At 40.4% G+C, this 18,883-nt stretch overlaps 1 protein-coding gene across 1 annotated transcript; it reads left to right on the top strand.

Moving 5' to 3' along the window:
* The first annotated feature begins 3,545 nt into the window (after positions 1 to 3,545).
* Positions 3,546 to 18,593, top strand: KCNV2 (potassium voltage-gated channel modifier subfamily V member 2). The gene is made up of 2 exons (XM_088476637.1): positions 3,546 to 4,961; positions 17,063 to 18,593. The coding sequence occupies exons 1-2, from the start codon at positions 3,555 to 3,557 to the stop codon at positions 17,345 to 17,347; spliced, it is 1,692 nt and encodes a 563-aa protein (XP_088332763.1). The 5' UTR covers positions 3,546 to 3,554; the 3' UTR covers positions 17,348 to 18,593.
* Positions 18,594 to 18,883: the final 290 nt, after the last annotated feature.

Raw genomic sequence — 18,883 nt, 5'->3', positions numbered from 1 at the left:
TGTGAACACAGCGAGCGGCATGGTGAACCGTGGCACACGCAGCTGCGGCTAATCACATGGTGCATTTGTTTGCCGCTCGAGCAGCAAGGATGCAAGAGGACACATCTGTAATTAGTACCTCAGCCAATTTGGTTTGACCACCTGTGCTCAACCATGAATATCTCAAAAACATGAGCTGTTGGGGTTTCTTGAGGACCGCGTTTAGGAACCTCTGTTCTAGAGCATGGTCACCTCTAAAGACAGCCAAGGGATTGTGTCTATAGGTCACATGCAAGCCTCTTAGGGTTGACTGAGATAGGAAGCTGGTTCAGGCTCCCACCACAAGTCCTCATCAAAACTGTGTAAATTATACAGAGTGACCTAGGGGTTTATTTACTAAAGTGCGGGTTTTTAGAAGTGGAGATGTTGCCCATAGCAACCAATTAGATTATACTTAACATTTATCTAGCACTTTCTAGAAGATAATAGCTAGAATCTGATTGGTTGCTATGGGCAACTTCTCCATTTCCAAAAACCCCTCACTTTAGTAAATATTCCCCCTAGAGTCTATGATCAGCATCTGTATAGCAATACCACTGCTTACTAAATTGTTGGCTGCATATAATTTGTGTGTCCCCATGATCTCATGTGGGACTCCAGGAAAAATGCTTTGGTGGATAGGGTTGTTGTTTTATGCATAAAAGGAAAGAGTAGCAGAGAGAGAAGAAGCGGGCTGGTTTGGTTAAAGCTATTTGCATACAGATATCCAATCCAGAATAAATATAGTTATTCGCTTAATGATTTAAAATCTCCTGGTGTCAGGCATAGGATGCAGTAGTGTGAGTTAGGTATATGCAGAGGACTACATACTCTTTCCCCACTGAAGATGCAGAGACCAGCAGGGCAGGCATCTAATAGCTGAACTCTGCTAGAGAATGTTCTTCTAAATAACTAAGACTGGGTACATATATGGATATGATTCAGCGACATCTGTGGCCACATTGCATGAATGAAAATAAATGTAAATTTCCTCTTGCATTCAAAGTTGGCTATATCCCTATAACCGCACCGGAATCCATATGTTGGTGAAAGTATAAGCCATCATTATCAGTGCATATTTACACCAGCCCTATCCTTGGTGCAAAGGTTCCTTCTGAAATCCGCCAGATCTCTATGTAGGCTACTGAGCTGCCTGCAATTCCATCTCCACTTCCACAGCGCACTTATCCTATGTGCAAATATACCATTGCCACCCAGTTGCACCTATTTAACCGGAAGTGGAGATGTGGCTGGGATGCGTATGACTCTGCATAACCTGCAGACCCATAACTGCGCCTCAGACACATGCAACATGAGAAAAATGCAGCCATTTTGCATTTGACTCTGAATGAGACCCTGCAAGATCTTGACTCTACTGTGCATATTTGAAGAAAAAATAAACTGATACTTTAATAACATGTGAAGAGCTGTGTTTATTTGTTACAATGATTTTTTTGTTTACACTATCAAGAATCAAAATTGCAACAAATGTCCAGTAGCTAATTTGCCCTGGGTTGACACTGCAACCGACCCATAGTATAAAACTATTCTTTTCCTGGTCTCGAACCAGGGACAAGCACTGTTGCAAGGTGATCACCTAACCTCTAGCCTACATGCCACAATGTCAATAGTGGGCTCATCCTTGTGCACTCCACCCACTGCTGTTTTTAATAATAAAAAAATGTGTCTTCCTTTCAAAATATTATACTAGTACATACACAGTACCCCACCATTAGAGATTAATTCATCCCATCTCATTGAAAGCTGTGTGTGCGTCTCATTAATCTACAGTATCGTTTATACGGTCATAACAACATGGCAACTACACTACTGTACAATTATGTACAGAATGTGTACTGACTTGCGTCCCGTTCTAAGAGCTTATGTGATATTAAAAAGCTTGGTTGTGAGAACATGCAAATACAGTGCGTGAATGTGATATCCATCCAATTTAACAGTATGGTATTATACAAATTACATCAGTGGAGCACTGTATTACATGATGTAGTGTATCTTTCGTTGGAGAATACCACGGTACTCCAAAGTACAACCATCACATAACGTTCCATGGAGTGACACAGAGGCCTAAATTGCACGCTATGAGCAACAAACTAGCTGGGCTCATCTTTATTTGGGGGAGATGTATTAAGACTTGGAGAGAGATAAAGTGGAGAGATATAAAGTACCAGCCAATCAGCTTCTAACTGTCACTTCACAGGTTGTGTCACTTCTCCAAGGGTTAGTACATCTACCCTCTTGTGTCCTGTCTTCCTTCTTTTATGTTGTCTTAGTGAACCCCTATAAGACCTGAGGAAGTAGAAAATGCTGTACAGGGGCCCAGTCACAAATAGGGCTGTTGCGGTTCCTCCAGCTATGTCATTGACAATGAGTCATCAGTTACAAAAATATGCACATCAGAGGCCATTTGCTTTAGTAGGAATTGCTATGTAATGCCGGCGGCTGCCCGATGCAGCAGCAGGTAAGTACTCCCTACCACAACCCTCCCTTAGTGGTGCCTAACCCTATCCTCCCCCCTAGTGCCTAAACCTAACACCCCTCCCCGCACCCTAAACCTAACCCTCCCAGGGGTGGTGGTGCCTAACCATAACCCCCCCTTTCCCTACCCTAACCCTCCCAGGGGGTGCCTAGCCCTAAGTTCCACCGGGGGTCCCTAAAGCTAACCCTCCCCCCTGCGGCTTCACGCTAAGACACCCGGCTTACCTTTGTTCGGAATGATGGGTGTCGAGGTTTAGTAGTGGGGCTAATGAGAAGCATTGGGATTTTGATGCCTATCTTTAGTCCCATGTTGGGATGTGGGTGTCGTGATATTGGCTGGCAGACTAGCGCCCACTGGTATCCTGACCGCATCCCGCTTTAGTACTGTACAATGGTGATATATACTTAAATCTGCCATTGCTATACAATATTACTATATTAATCACATGGAAGAATGTAAATCTTTAAACATGGATAGAATAATTGTAGTTTTTAGACTTGGCATCTTTAAGATGCTGAAGAGGGAGAGAAAATGTGGTCCCATCTATCTTTGCTCTAATGTGTCACTTGATCAATCAAAACATCTACTCTTCTATTAACAAAACCTACTAACTGAGGAAGAGCAGTTATATACTCAGCTTATTGTAGAAACTTTATAAATGAATGATGCAAATGTTTGCATTTAGAAAATTAGTGACAGTTGTGTTACAAAATAATTGTTCAGTGTCTTGGCCATCTGTCCATAGCTCATCCCTGTGCTACATTTGTTTAGCTTAACACCACATACTGTAAGTTTCAGGATGAATGAGATAATAACTGAAAATCCCTTCTTAAGTATTCAAATCTTCTTTGTCAGCAGGATTTAAAATTGTCAATGACACATACAAGAGAAAATGCTTTACCATTGTTTTGTTCAGTGTTCATGAACCAGCAGAGAAAATAGCAGTGCAATATATACCCTGTAACACTGGCAAAGACAACACCTGCTTCAGTTTTATCTGTATGATTAACTGCATGGGATGACTGCTCACTGACCAAACATGCTGCAGTATAAGCAAAGGACAAGGGCTCCTCCTTTGTCTTTTTTCAGAGAAGGGTCGGGAAGACCCCATGTAGGCGAGGACAGATTTCGATTTGCTAGAGGCTCCTCCAACTGTCAGTGGAACTCAGAGAGCAGTTATATTTATTATATCGAAGATGATGATGATGATGATTTAGAAGAACTGAGATGGAGAGAAAGAGAAGAAAAACGTTTGGATGGATGGAAAAAACAATTCATTGCAGCTCAATATGATCGTGGTATTTTTGAAGAGGAACAAGATACGCGCTTGCATTCTCCATCTTTTTTTGGAAATACTCGTAACAATTTGCTGCACATCAATGTAGGTGGAACAAGTTATTATATATCCTATTTGGTTGCAGCTAGTTATCCCAAGACTCGAATAGGTCGATTGGCAACATATACTGACCGTAGGCGTAAACTAGACCTATGTGATGATTACAGTCCATTGGATGATGTCTATTTCTTTGATCGCGATCCAGCTATGTTCCACCATATCTATAACTTCTATCGTACTGGAGTGTTGTGGGTAAGGGATGAGTTGTGTCCTCGCAGCTTCCTAGAGGAAATAAACTATTGGGGAGTGAGAGTCAAACACACTCCTCGCTGCTGTCGGATATCATTTGAAGAGAGGCAAGATGAGTTGAGTGAGCAGCTAAAGATTCAGAGAGAGCTCAGAGCTGAAATGGAAACAGAGGAGAATGAAGAGCTCTTCAGAGGGATGCTTTGTGGACATCTGAGGCGTTGTATATGGAACTTAATGGAAAAGCCATTCTCTTCATTTACAGCAAAAGCCATGGCAGTAGCATCTAGTTTCTTTGTTCTTATATCAATTGTCGCTATGACACTTAACACAGTTGAAGACATGCAGTACAATAATGCTGCTGGGCTTCCAAGTGGTAAACCTTACTTGGAGCATGTGGAGACCTTGTGTATTGCATTCTTCACTCTGGAGTATGTGCTTCGTATAATTTCAACCCCAGATATACAACGATTTGTGCGCAGTGTTCTTAATGCTGTAGACCTGATTGCAATATTACCACTGTATTTGCAAATGCTACTTGAAAAGTTTTCTGATGATGATCAAAATGGGAAACGGTCCAGTCATGAACATGAGATAGAGGCTGTTGGACGTGTTGGAAAACTTGGCCAAGTACTTCGGATAATGAGACTAATGCGCATATTCCGCATCCTTAAGTTGGCACGTCATTCCACAGGTCTGAGAGCCTTTGGTTTCACTCTCCGCCAGTGCTACCAACAAGTGGGATGTCTACTACTCTTCATTGCCATGGGGATTTTCTCTTTTTCTGCCATGGTCTACACTGTTGAACATGATGTCTCAGGCACTAACTTTACCAGTATTCCTCATGCCTGGTGGTGGGCAGCAGTAAGTGTCTGTCCTAATATTACATAAATACTATTGTGAAAATATACTAATCTGTAAATTGTTTTAATCCACAGTTCAAAGGATAATATTGGCTATACATTCTTCATGACTATTGCAATGACTAATATTCATGAGGTCTCAATAACATTAACAAAGTATTAGTTCCTTCCTAGTAAAGTAAACTGATAGGGATCAAGACACAAATTAACTCTACTTGGTTCAAAATGACCCTCTTATTGGTATAGCCCAAGTAATTACTGGCCTAAACACAAGAGATGATTGTTTAAACTACTAACAACTTCATGCAGTGTATTTACAGTGGGTGGGTGGGTCTTATTACTATGAGCCATTTACTTAACATATAGAAATTGCAGCCACATACTGGGAATGGGGACACATACCTGGAGCCGCATTGCCATTAATTGTTCATATCTGTTGGATCACTTTTGCACAGTGTTCACTAGAACATTACGCAGCTTCTGAAAATATACAATAGGTTCCCCTGAAGAAAAGGGCTCAGATTAGCTCTCAGTGTAAGCAATACAATAAAAAAAAATTGTACATGCTTCATTTAGATCTAACTAGAGCTGTCAAACAAACAGGTGTATTAAAAATGTGTTTTATCCCAATATTTGTCTTCGGGAACCATCATTTGCTACTTGTCTTGGCCAAGGTGTTGAGTTTAAACCATTAAATTATCCATAATATATGTTGGAACTGTAAATCATTATGCAATATTCATTTCTAATGGTAACTAGAACATCGGTTTCTTCTATTAGGGTTCTCCAGACAGATGTTTTATTTTTAAAAACAGCATATGCCTTTTTTTTCTTCTAACATCACCACCAGCAACAAGTTCAAGCAGTCCTCGTTTGCCACATCAGTACCTGGCGTGTTCTTGTAAAAAAATGCTCATTAATGTTTGGGTGTTTCTTAGAATTCCATGAAAGTGAATGGAGGGGCTGTTGTAGTAACAGACACACTCCAAACAAAATATCTATTCATATTCCAAACCTTGTCATCAAATGCATTAATCAATAATATGAGAAAATATACTTTGTTGACTACAGTATAAAGAATCATAAACAGGGCGGATGGAGCTCCAGCTCCAGGCCACCACATAAAAATAGGCCCATCATCATGACAGCAAACAAGATGATGACCAGCCACCCATCTATACACACCCTTGGCCATAAATCATAAGTATTAAAATTGTATTTCTATTTTCCTCACAAAATTATGCAATTTTTGTAGTTTTACATATTTCGAGAGACAATGGGTCTGATAGTGTAGGGGGTGTACAGATCCACATGGCACTGGCCAAACCCACACGACACAGCTCATCTGTGTCTCACAATACGCTCTTGAACCATTTCAACCCCAGTCCCATGTGACCCTTAATCTGGCCCTGATCATAAGACATTCACCTTTGAAAAAAAATGGTCAGGGCTTCCTACAGCAATATGAATTCATGACACTGGAATACATTTACGTTATTTTTTTTATAATACTCCTCCAAATTCATGGGTTACAAAATTACATTTTTGGATCTGACTTTCCAGTTTCAGTGACTTGCATAGACTACTTTATGTATATCATCGAAGCTGATCTGGGTCTCACACTAAACCCTTCTTGACATGTAAGCATGGAATTATTAACATATAAAGCATACCTTTCAAAATGACCTAATTAGCCCTTGAAACAATGTTCTGCTCCGATTTTCTCATTTACAGTTTTCTAATTGCAATAACCTAAACTGAATTAATTACTTGAAAAGGATAAATCTGCTTTATAGACTTAGGGCTAGATTTACTAAATTCTCTATGGTTTTGACCCCAAATTTTTAAATGACAATAATATTAAATACAAAACATGCCTGGTTTTGGATTTAATATTATTAATGCTTTAAATTTAGCAGTCAAAACCAGTTAGCAAAAGTCGCCACTTAGTATATCTGGCCCTTCGGCTTTAAATATGTAAAGTTAGTCTGCAAATTATCTACAATCCCACTCTATTTTTCAAAAGAGCAGGAAAAGTTGGATAAGTGTGTGGTGTGGTGTGTGTGTGCACGTGTGTGCAGGAGGGGTGTGTGCTTGTAACATAATGCCATGAGGGTGCTCTGAGCATATAAAGGAGCATGACTGAAGGGCCACTGAAGCTGGATTAATAAAGGGGAATGACTGAGGAGGATCTGAGACTGCCATATAAATTGGCATGACAGTGGGCTATCTGTGGCATTTTGCCAGTTTAGGTCATTACTGTTTGATTTATTATCAATTGAGGGCATTACAGTCTGGCATTTTACCTATTAAGGGCATTACAGTGTCATCAATTGGGCACCACTGTGTGAGGCACATTATCAATTGGGGCACTACTTATTATGAATTAAGGACACAGCTATGAATTATCCATATTATCAAATGGGGCACTACTGTGGGTATATTATTATTTTTATTATAATATTGTAATTATTATTATAATATTCTGAATTAAGGACAGCTATAATCCATATTATTATTTGGGGGCACTACTGTGGGTATATTATGAATTAAGGACACAAGTGTGATCCATATTATTAATTGGGGCACTACTGTGGGTATAGTATGAATTAAGGACACAGCTATGATCCATATTATTAATTGGGGGCACTACTGTGGAAATATTATGCATCATGTCGCAGTGAGTAAAAATGTTTTATCTAAAATCATTCAAAATATGTGTATTTCAAGATATTTTTTATTAGTTTTAGTGCATTTTAGAATAAGATTTACTCAGCAGAGAACCATTAGCTAATTGGTGGGAAGCCATATGTAAGAAATGTTGTGACCTTCTGTCCAAAGTTATTTACTTAATACAGCACTAAGGGGGAATTCAATAGCCGGCAAATTATGCGAATAGCATTTCCCTGCACGGCATGGGTAATTAGCCACAGGGATTATTGGATTCTCCCCATTGAGTGACCAGCAGCGTCAGGTAGTGCCATGCAGCAGGAATCCACAATAGCACAGTGATAGGTTGATGATGCTGGTCATCCACCACTCACTTACGGTTAGGGGGAGGGTTAGGTTTAGGATTAGGGTTAGGCACTAGGGGTCAGTTTTAGGTTACTTGCATTCAGGTGTCAGGATTCTGACTGTTGGGATGCCACTGTCGGTTCTCTGACTGCCGGCGTCCCGACCACTGGGTTTTTGCCCAACCCAGTGGCAGATACAGGGGGAGCAATAGGAGGACAATGTAGAATAACCTCATACCTTCATCCACTCTGACTGGTAAATGACCAGCATCTTTAACCTATCAGTGTGCTATTATGGATGCCTGCTGTACGGCATTACCTGGCACTGCTGGACACTCAATAGAGAGAATCCAATAATCCCTGTGGCTAATTACCTGCGCCACGCAGGGAAATGCTATTCAATGACATTGCATTTTCCCTGCGTAGTAGATCAGGGGTTAACACAGGGAAACCCACTAATTCTGTGTAAACTGTGGAATGAATGGGTTTCCTAGTGCGTTAAACCCCAAATGGTGCCCTTTTCTCGTGGACTTTTTCTCTCAGCTCCTGAAGCTGCAAGGAAAAGTCCACCGAGGGGAAATGTTGCTCAGGGTTCACCCTGCTAATTGAATTAATTAGCTAGGGGGTAAATCCCACGGCGCCTATTGGATTCCCCCAATATAACACAATCAGAGTAGCCCAACAGGATCTTCTGTCTGCATGTCAGCCACCTGACACATCTACTGTATGTAGTGTGTGGCCTCTGTCAGCCTGCCCCTACACAGGGGCTGATACCTAATTGCCTCCCAAATTCATTGTCCCCTCACCATCATGATTAATTGAAAAATTAACAGGGTGACCATATATAACAATTTTGCTGGGACACTCATGTTTCATTACATTAAATATATAGCAAATCTGACAGAAAATAAAATTGTTCAGAATAGCAGAAATCTGGCTGCATGTACACGAGAGATAGGTGGCACACGAGCTCTAATTTGTTCAATGGGTGTTATTCTTTTTGTGTGCAACTTTTAGGTTTGCGAGTGTGTGTGTATATATATATATACATATATATATACATATATATATACATATATATATATACACACACACACACACACACACACATATATATATATACACACATGCCCTGGGTGGCAGATAAAAGTTCAAATGCATGCAGAAACTGAAACAATTGCACTCCAGTTCAATTAGGAGTTTCAATGCTGTATACGTGTTTGAAATAAGCACAGACCACTGTGCATTGGTTTTGTTTCTAAATCATGATCATGTTTTGGTTTTAACAAAGCCACCCGCAATTGTTTTGGTTTTGAATTTATTTTTTTTTAAAAACAGCTACATTTCCAGTGATGTCCAGTTAATTTTTACCACCTAACAGCTCACAATATTGTTTTCACCAATATTGGCCAAAGCTGCAGTGAGCTAGCTGGCTAAACTAATTCACAAAAACATGGCAGTGTAATAGAAATAGCACATCTATGAAACATAGTAAAAGTAAAGTATAAGACTAGTAGAAAATATAATATATTACCAACACATTTTTCCAAACAGCAAATTACAGGCCTCAGGCTTGTACAGGTAATTGCTGCTGAGTGACGTGTAGTAGAAAACTAGGTTTCCATCAAACTTAGGACCTGATTCAGACCCGCTCACTAGGATGCGTTCACTCATAGTTGGCCGATTTTAACATTGTGCGCATGGGTATGCATCGCAGTGCGTGAACCAGTGCGAGAGATTGGGAAGCATTCGCTCGCTGTGCATAGACAGCCCAATAGAGTGAGTGACAGGATAAGCCATCTGTGGGTGGTGACAGGGGCTGGCCATTAATACCGGAGGAGTGGAGGTGCGAACGCAGGCGTGCCTGAGCATCTTAATGCCATTTCAGAGGCGTGCATAATTAGCAGGCAGCGTCATAGTACACGTCACCTGGTTGTATTTCACACTGAAGCGCTCGCAGTGCTTGCAGTAGGGTACGGTCTGCCTCCCAGTGCTTGCGATAGGGTACGGTCTGCCTCAAGCACTGTGATCACATCCGATGGTATCTGAAGTAACAATGGTTGCATACATGTCCAGGAGATGACGTGCGCAAGTGGGCATCTTAATACAGGCTGGTGGGCATCTGCATACACAAAGCGATCACACACCAAGACATAGTGGGCATGCTAATGCCTTGCCATGCGATCGCCTGCCTTGCTGTGGGTTGGCCGGTTTGGTATACACTGGGTGTGTGCGAACGCATCTAGCAAGTGGGTCTGAATTGAGCCCACATTCCAAAAGCAAATCACAGGCCCAATGTACTGTAGGTAAAGGTGACTGGAGGTGAAGTATTTAGTGGAAAGTAAAGCATTTATTACTATAAGGAAAAGTAAATCTGAAACATAGAGCAAATTATTAAAATTCAAGCTGCCAAATGTGAATTTTCAAATGCAAACTGAATCCAACCAGCAAATAACAAAGTCCAGTACAGGTAAATGGAGATAGAGTAAAAAGTTAGCGGTCTTTACACCAATAGAGCAAAAGTGGTGCACAATGGAATTGTCTGGGCCCTCTCACCCACCCTTATGTTGTATTTAAAGGACATGCACAGTTTAACAAACCAAGCACTTACGTGACAGGGACTGCCACTTTTGTGGCTGAAGTGCTTGGTTTGTTTGGGCCCCCACAAAAGAAAACTTTTTGGTGGTTTGATTAAACCAATCTACCAATGGGCTTGAGGATATCAGTGTTAATTATCCCCAAAGTGAAAGACGTCATCATCCTCATCACCACTGTTTTAATATCATCATCACCACACAATATTGGCTCATCATTATTGGAATCCATCATTACAGTCTATTTGTAATTGGCGGCAAAGGTATTCCTCATAAATGTGGAAACACTGTTGTTCATCAAATTGAACTACAAATTCTATGTGGTTCCCGGCTATGCTAAACACTCTACTGAGTACACACTGAAGAGTGGTCAGCTAAAACACAAAATAGCTAGTATGTACAAGGGGCTCCAAATTGCATTTTTGTCCTCCCAGTATTCAAAGGGACTGTGTGAGATGTTAATTTGTACATTATTTTTAAAGTGCTGGTTGTGGAAATATGGGGGACAAATGAGTAGGGGTCCCCCTTACTATCTACAACCAGCAGCAGATTCTTTCTAGTGGGGGTGTAATGCCACAACCATGGGACCCACTTCATGGGGTCCCCCTGGCCAAAGCATTATCACCCCACGCTAGACAGCCCAGCCTGGGGATCCCTGGGGACCCCCAATAAAGGGATTCCCACTCTCCAGGGCACCCTAGGCCTGAACTTATAGTCCAGAGCTATCCCTGGCACCCCTGGGTAGTGGGTGCCAGGTTGATTGTGTAAAAAAAATATGACATAATATTGTTTTTTACAGTAGAACTAGAGGTCCCAGCAAGCCTACCCTACATGCTGGTACATAGAGAACAACAAGTACCAGCATACGGGGCATCAAGGGCTTACTTGTACCTCTAGTTTACCTGTTAAAGAAATATTAAAATAAACACAGGACACAGACACTTAAGTTTTTATTCTTTTATTACACTTGCACTCACTCATTCACTCACTTACTCTCACACTACATACTTACCTTGTTTCTAGCACCTGTCTGTCCCCTTCTCCAGTAGAATCCTGTGATCTGTAAAAAAAAATACCATACTCACCAACCACTTTTTTCGGTCCTCATCTGTCTATGTAGACATCCACAAAAAAGCGACAATCCCGGACCCACAGACATAACTACCGTCCACTAAGGACAGTACTTCCCGAATGGCAGCTCAGCCACGGCATGTAACATATAAATGCATTGGATGAACATTCATTAGCTGAGAGAGGTGAGACTCCGCCTTTCTCAGCCAATGAGTGGTTCCCACCATTGAGTTCAACTTCAATGAACTCGCTGCAAATAACGTAACAGGGAGGAGGTGCTTAGATGGTTAACATCCCTACCTTTACTTACTTTGGCACTACAAACAGAGGCACAGAGAGGGGGGAGTGGTACTACTTGCCTAGGCCATCTGGAAGGGCCCAGCAGGGGCCCAGCTCAGTAACACATCAAGCAGAGAGTGAGGAGACTGCTGCTACTCAGCAAAAGGTAGCAGTCTCTCTCCCCAGCCCTGCACAAGCTGCTGTGTGCTGGGCAGCGGTGGGTCCAGTGAAGCTCCTGTCGCTGAGCAGTAGCAATCTCCTCTCTCTCCCTGCAAGTGTTATGGGGGGCCATTGTGCTAATCGCTGCCTCCCGGGATCTGCCCCCTGGCCAAGGGGGGGACAAATCTGTTGCCCTTCCAGGTTCAAGGTGTAGTACTTTTAACATACATTTTTAGGAGGGGGCATAGCCACACTTGCCTTATTTGGCCATGCAGCCTGCCCAGTACCCAGGCCCATCACTGCTCTCAACAGCCCTGTCTACAAATGCCACAGATGCCTTGACAACTGTCAGGATTTGGGAATAAATATTTCCTCACGGAGTGGCTTTTTTGGTCTTTTGACCAGGCATGACAATGAGCCTCTTGTAACTGGCATGAAGTGTTGCCACTGATGGCTGGCTTCCACAAAACATCATCCTCCTCAACTTGTCCAACATATTCATCCTCATCCTCATTAGTGTCAGATGCGCAATTATTCCTCTCATCCTCTTCCATATTTATAACTTCCAAAGTAGCATCCTCAATTTATATGTCTAAACCATCATTACTTTTACTACTACTCATTCTCACATTTGCAGAGCATTCAGAAATGGTGGAAGGAGGCTTCTCTATGATTACAGTGTCAGAATCAGAAATGTCAGACCCACACATCGCACTCGTGGACACCCTTAGACTTTCCTCAGGGAAGTTTGTGAACAGCCATCTTTTTGTGCACTGATATGCCTGTTTTCCTTGCCACTGCATGTGGTGTATGGCGTGTTGGCAATTTAAAATTTTTTGGCACTTTTCCCTTTATAGTTAGAGATGAGGTTTTCTTTTTTTGTCAAACATTGTTTAGATTTGAAGTGCCGTTTCTTACACCTTCTTCTCAATCCTTGACCATTTTTAAAAGTAGATAGTGAAGAAGTACTACGACTGCCCGCAGTAGTACTGGGTTGTTCCTGTTCTTCTTTAGACTGATCCATGATTGATTTACACCAGGACAGGAGTAAAGCTACTGTACTTGAACTTTTAACTGTCACCACACCACTTGAACATAGAGTGAGATAGGGAAATGAGGGACTGTTACCTTTACCATGCAGTTTAAATAAAATTTGATTTTTTTTTAAATAGGGAAAATAAATAGTGCTCTGGTGCATATACCCTTTATGAACACTGATATGGTAAATAATTGTATGTATAAATTGCAGTTGTGCCAGTATAGAAAATGTATTAATTTTTTTAATTGATTACATTTCAAAAAAATTAAATAAAGCAACATATATAAAATCTTGTAAAACAATAAAACACAATGACTGTCATATAAAACCATGGATCACAACATTTCATTAATCAATGTATCGGTGGAAAGTTTGTCCACATACATCTAGCAACAAATGTTTGGATCTATTTCAAAACAAATGATAAGTTTAAAATGTCTAAGCAGCTACAGCAGCATTATATACAGTCTCTGGGCAGTATGAAATAGGGTTAATCACCTGTAATGTAAGATGTATAATCCTGCAGTTGCATCTGGCTCTGTGAAAATGAGCAGGTCTCACCTCTAAAAGTCAGTGGTGGAAGGTGAGTAATCCCTTTATAATGTGATGCAGGATTTCCGGATGGGCTTGTTGAACTTAAGCTCTCATTGGTCTGTTACAAACAGGCACTCACCACAGCGCTGTTTCTTTTTCCCTATTTGTGTTCATTTTAGTTAGCAACCATCATAACAGCAGCGTGGTGCATATTTGATAAGATATTATTTGTATTATATTATAGATCCCTTTCTTAGCACCTGTAGCTATATTTGAATATTTTTAAAGCCAGAAAAAAATTCTTCTTTCAGTTCATTATTTTGGGGTGCGGCTGATGGAGCCACAACATCCAGTAAGTACAGTATTTGACCCGATACTGGGAGATATCCACTGTCCCTCAAACACACAATCTTCCCTGGAAATATATATTATAAAGTTAAATTAAGGGACTTTAGAATTTTTTTTAAACCAGAAAAAAATTTCATCTTTCAGCTTTATTTTGGGGTGCAGCTGACGGGGCCAAATGTAAGTACAGTAATATATGCTGTCACTCAAACACACACAATCTTCCCTCAATTTTGAGTTGTTTTTTTTTAAACCAGAAAAAGATGTCTTCTTTTCACTCAGACACAGCACAGCGTTTTCTGGTCAGCTAAGCTTGCAAACACAGTACTGTCTCTGCCCCTAATGCACAAGATATATATACCCTTCAAATGTGTTTACAGCAAGTGCAGCTCAGGCTCAAACAGAAGCAAAAGGAGCCTGTGCAGATTGCTATCTATAATGTCTGTCCCTTTATCTCCCCTTGGCATGTACAGTTAAAAGACTGTGATTTTTGTCCACCAAGACACTGAGCAAACTAGAACTTTGGACATGTAAGCTTGAACTAACAGTACTGTATACTTGCCAACTCTCCCTGTTTGTCAGGGAGATTCCATGAAGTAGTAGCAATCTCCCTGACTCCCCGAAGAGTCTAGCAATCTCCCTGATTGCACCATACCTCCATTATATAGCTGTCATATACTTGGGAAAAGAAAAAATCTGAAATCTATACATTCAAATGGAATCATTAGCTTAATATTCCTGCATTGGTTGTAAAGTATCAGTCTGTTTTCATCAACAAGTAGATCTTACTAACTGTTTCGGGGATCATTACCAATTGGATGTAAATAAATTTTATGGCCCGCCCGCCAGATGAAGTGGGCCACTTTCCGCCACACTCATAGGTCACACTCATTGCTTTCACGATCTCCCTGAAATGCTTTTTCAAAAGTGGGCAAGTATGCAGCACTGTCTCTGCTCTCTGCCTTTATACACAGTATATATGATAGAAAGATACCCTTATGAAAACAATTGTAAATGCTCCCTTTCAAACACATACAGGAGGGGCCTGTATTGCAGATTGCTTGTTGAGTTGCTACAGTGTCTGAACCTCACAGACACACAGATTAAATATGCTTTCTTTTCCACCCACTGCAACCCCATACAACTCTATCCAATGGCAACTATTGCAGCACAGTTACAGCCTACAACCCTCTCCATGCACTCTCCTAACTAATATGGCACAACTTTTCATCTGCACTTATAGATAGTTACTACTTATTTTTGATCTGTGATCTATATGGATTTGGTGATATTCTGTATTGTGTGAATCTAAGGCTGCAATTGATTTTGATATGCTCCAAACTGGTGTTCATTTCTTTTTTTGATATTAGTCATTCTTTATCCTATCTTTCTGATGGACAAAATCACACTGATCTATGCATTGATTGCTACTCTTCAGTGTTCCTATTAGTTCCCACCTCACTGCTCACCAGAGCAAGTTGCCTGTTCTCTTTTTCCCCAGTCTAATACCTACAGTGTAGTGTAACCTCAAATTTATTTGCACCTCTGAAGTGAAAGCAACAGATGCAGACATTTTCCTACTAATCATTCTCTCATTTGCAGAGCATTCACAAATGGTGGAAGGAGGCTTCTCTATTATTACAGTGTCAGAATCAGAAATGTCAGAAATATTTGCACCTCTGAAATGAAAGCAACAGATGCAGACATTTTTATAAAAATAAATTAAATTTTATGAACATCTTTAAAATATTCCCAATTTAGGTCAGTTAATTTAATGGTGACGAGTTACAATAAGATAAATGAGCCGCAAACAGATTTATAACCGAAAGCAATAAAAAGAAAACAAAAAAAATAGTTATAAAACCCAGTAAACAAACTTGCTAATATTGCAACCACAGATTCTGTTAGTATAATTAAAAATCACTCAAACCAGTAGCAACAATGTATATAATAAATGAATTATATCTTTATTAAGACAAAGCAGCCAATGCTTATAAATTCAATAAGAGCAATAAAACACACATGTAAATAATGAAATTGCATGTAAATAATGGTTCCTAAAATGTATGAATATAGAGTCCCGGACTTTTGAACAACATTTGGTGAAACCCTCTGAAGAATTCCTCCATACACAAATATATTTTTTGAACTGATGTTGATTAGTTCATCATCCGGTATAAAAGTTACAAAGTAATAAATGGGTGTCGATATTACCTTCCGTATAGTTGGATCAGACCCAGATCTGGGTATATGACCACAATGTGGATGATGGTTACCGTGGCTGAAGATGGCAGACCTCCCGATCTCGACCCAGCTGACGATGGAGATGCAGAGGGGAGTGGGTGGTCGCTCTAGTGCTCCAGGTCTGGCACAGGAGGGGCAAAACAATGTACTCCGTGCTCTATGAGTGAATGGGTCGTCTGACCAAGATGCACGTGCTCTACCCGGCCAGCGGGGAGACTTGGGAAGAATTGAATGACGCCGCTCTGAGGCTCCGTGTCAGTGGGAAAGGAACAGAGGGCTCTGCGTCCCGGATGGGTATGGAGGATATTCCACTGCAAGCTGATAGAATGGCTTGAAGCTTGCCAGGCACGGTGTGTAGACGTGCAGAGAGAGCCAGTGATGAGACTCCAGGAATCAAAAACCGGGTAGATGTAGCAAAAAAAAAATATATATATTTGTGTATGGAGGAATTCTTCAGAGGGTTTCACCAAATGTTGTTCAAAAGTCCGGGACTCTATATTCATACATTTTAGGAACCATTATTTACATGCAATTTCATTATTTACATGTGTGTTTTATTGCTCTTATTGAATGTATAAGCATTGGCTGCTTTGTCTTAATAAAGATATAATTCATTTATTATATACATTGTTGCTACTGGTTTGAGTGATTTTTAATTATACTAACAGAATCTGTGGTTGCTTTATCTTTCATGTACTTTTTATTGAGTGGGACTGACTACCCCACACAACCACATTGAATCTGTTCAGTAAATATCAACCCCTCAGCGCTTGGGCTGTATCTTGTGTTTAAACTTGCTAATATTGTTCCTATTGTTTTCCAGGTGAGCATCTCTACAGTAGGATATGGAGACACTTATCCAGAAACCCACCTTGGCCGACTTTTTGCATTCTTGTGTATCGCTTTTGGGATCATTCTTAATGGGATGCCCATTTCTATTCTGTATAATAAATTTTCAGATTATTACAGCAAACTAAAATCATATGAATACACAACCATTCGAAAGAAAAGAGGAAACATTAATTTTACAGGTCGAGCCATGGAGAAGATTTCTGAGTTCTATTCTGGAGTTCCAACCCAACGTCTCCTAGGACGCCGTTACCAATGACTTGCGCTCTAAGACCACTTTTTTTTTCACCACCCTGCAAATCAAAAGAGAACCTAATGCTTGATGATGCAACGATCATTTCAATATAACATTTATAAGGGTAGCTTAACTATAATTATTTTTGCCAAATGTTTCTTCTGTTATGAAAACTAACAATGGTTTGTATTTATATGCTATTGTACCATAACACCGATATTCTCATATTGTCTTTAATACTTAGATCTACAAACATGGTAGACCTACTAACTTGCCAACAAGACATATTGTATTATTTTATTAATTCCCTACATTTACTGTAGCTGTCAAAAAAAACAACTGCCTCTAATTGCCACATTATTGGTACTCCCCTGACATTTGTACCATGTAAGCACAGTAATATAGATTACTTAACAGAATTATGCCTCTGATGACGATCAAAGTAGATTTTCCCTTTATTTATAGATCAGTTAAAAACGACAATTAAATGAATGATACATGCACAACAAATGGCTATATAACACACAACAAAGAATATCACTTTCAGTATTTGTATACAAGTCTGTTTAAAAATAGCAAGTGTCATTGGTAACTGATATGGAATTCAGAAATTCATAGACTAGTGCTGGGTTTACTTTACCCATTAAAGGCTGAGGTGTTTTACACAAGAGCAATTTTTACAATTTTGCAGAATATTGGTTACCTTGAAAATAAATGGTCGTTTATGGAAAAGTAATAAAGTATAATGATTTCCCATAATTCGGGTTAATGTTTTCTCAGGTTGCATTAAGAGTTTTTGGTAATAGGTGGTGCAGTTATTCATGAGAAGAGTGCATTTGTGTCCAGCACCCATGTTATTGGGCATGCTCATTTCATCATCATAGCTGGATTCATAACTAGGAGCAGATCTTGGTTTAATGCACTTAACCCTGCGTCAGGCGCAGCTGGCCTGACAGGCGCTACAAAGCTGTTCTCGCTCACCTCTCCGCCGCAAGGGGGCGCAGGGGCCTGCCCCTCCTAGTACCTTCCTATCTCTAGGTGCTGTTTGAAACCCCCCCTGTCAGTTTTCCTGCCGCCTGCGTGGAGTGCAGTAGTGACCTTCCTGGCCTCTCAGGCTAATTGCGCCGAACTCATCTGACTTTTGAAGGTAAATATTTATTTTTTTTCTCACAATTTTGTGTATTTTGCTTATTTTATGAATGAAAATTACTAAGGTTGTGGGTATTTTGCGGAAATATGTAGGTTTGTCCAGGGTGGCCTCTTAGGCACACTACGCCTCTTAAAATTTAGTATTTTATGTTTTACTTGCTTTAAGGTTAATAAATTTGGTTTTGTGAATCAGATTTCCATATATTCTCTCTTTGTACATCCTAATGAAGGTCACTGATCAGTTTAATAACGTTAGAATTGATTTAATTAGGTGCTAATGACAATTTTATGACAGACGCCTGTCAGGCTCACTTCGCCCGAACCTGGGAGTCCCAGAGGTGCGCCTGACGCAGGGTTAATACATAATATACTTGTGCCGTTTGTATGCTTTGCAACAACAGAGGAGCTGTC

This window comes from Taudactylus pleione, unplaced genomic scaffold (genome assembly GCF_031769625.1).
Source record: "Taudactylus pleione unplaced genomic scaffold, aTauple2 ptg000190l, whole genome shotgun sequence".
NCBI classification, from domain to species: domain Eukaryota; kingdom Metazoa; phylum Chordata; class Amphibia; order Anura; family Myobatrachidae; genus Taudactylus; species Taudactylus pleione.
Note: the sequence above shows the minus strand (reverse complement) of the source record. Positions and strands in the feature narration are given on the sequence as shown.